The 1433-nt window shown below is 43.1% G+C and overlaps 1 protein-coding gene across 2 annotated transcripts in view; it reads right to left on the bottom strand.

Moving 5' to 3' along the window:
* LOC113214797 (nucleolysin TIAR-like) overlaps nucleotides 1–1433 on the bottom strand; it is a 291722-nt gene that overhangs the window by 87908 nt on the left and 202381 nt on the right. For both annotated transcript variants that reach the window (XM_052272092.1, XM_052272091.1), the window contains exon 2: nucleotides 243–330. In XM_052272092.1, coding sequence (XP_052128052.1) covers nucleotides 243–330 — 88 coding nt within the window. The remainder of the gene's footprint in view (nucleotides 1–242; nucleotides 331–1433) is intronic.

The raw sequence follows: 1433 nt of genomic DNA, 5'->3' as shown, positions 1-1433 counted from the left end.
GGGGCGGGGCGCGCGACAGCAGGCGCAGCGCGTGTCGTGTTAGGAGGGCACAGACTCGAGCCGTGCCGACTGCTACTCAGGGGCGGAGTTGCTCTATACAAAGTCCCGAAAGTAGCAGAGGGAGAAGGGAAGGCGAGGAAGTCGGCACACACGCACACACACACACACACACACACACACACACACACACACACACACACACACACACACACACACACACACAGAGCGAGCCGTATACTCACGATATCTCTCCAAAGGGTGTGAAGGCTTCCCGAAGGTTTTGAGTCTCTATCTCCGGACTGAGGTCCCCGACGAAAATGTGGAAGTGTTCTGAAAGCAGACAGGGAAAGAGAATGCATTAGGGAAAGAAACCTCGCACAAACATGTTTTTGTGACAATTACTTAAATGAGATAAACATAAATTAATTATAAAGATAACAATACCGACTTTAAAAAAATCAAGTTTCCAGAAATTCCTCATGTTGTTGCTATGGCACCCATGCACAACACCTCGCAAATGTATTGTTTTGGCAGGGTCGGGCTCTGTCATGACTTCTTTTCCTCCAAGTTATAGGCACTTTTTCAAATAGTAAGTCCGAAATTTCTGTATGTCCCTCGTCCTTTCCGCCATTTATGTATGTATTATTGTGACTGACGAATCTACCCCAGTGAGAAATGCGGATATCGAATTGACATCAGAACAATATCGGACATCAGAAAAGTGTCGATTTAGGGCCCATTTTCGTATCAGTTCTAAGTCACAAACTTGAAAACGATATCGTTCTGATATGGATTCGATATCGTTTGAAATTCATTTCGCACTGGGACAGACGACCCGCTGGCACGTTCACTCACGAAAAACAATTTTAGCTGTCACTGTAAAAAAATTGTTGTCACTTAACAACAAATTCGTTGTTAAGTTTTTAACTGACTCGTGTTGCTGTACAACAGATTCGGTTGTTAAAAAACAGCAAAAGTTGTCCAGTTACAGAAATAAAAAAAAGTCAGCAAAAACAAAACTGTGCCCAATAGTCCAATATTAACAATGCATTGACAACAAACGTAGTTGTTTTTCAACAACTTCTGTTGTTCTCGAACAACTGAGCTGTTGGTCAACAACTGAGCTGTTTTTTAACAACTAATTTTTACAGTGTATAGCTGTAAAACAATAGCTTAATGCAAACTAAGTATTATAAGCTATGTTGCAAAAAAAATATACCCATGTTTGCTAAGGAGTTTAACACAGCGAAGCTAACTTTTAACTATGGCTAAGTATTTAGCCATTGGTTCAGGTAGAGCTGATAATTTTTTTTTTGTGTGTCAACACACACACACAATTGCCATCCAGACCGCGAACCCCCCCGGATGGCGCGACTTCTGCCGTCGGCCACACTGCGACATGGGCGTGGTCTATACGACAGCCGAGCGGGGGG

The sequence above is a fragment of the Frankliniella occidentalis genome, unplaced genomic scaffold, assembly GCF_000697945.3.
Source record: "Frankliniella occidentalis isolate FOCC.00 unplaced genomic scaffold, Focc_3.1 Scaffold186, whole genome shotgun sequence".
NCBI lineage: Eukaryota > Metazoa > Arthropoda > Insecta > Thysanoptera > Thripidae > Frankliniella > Frankliniella occidentalis.
Note: the sequence above shows the minus strand (reverse complement) of the source record. Positions and strands in the feature narration are given on the sequence as shown.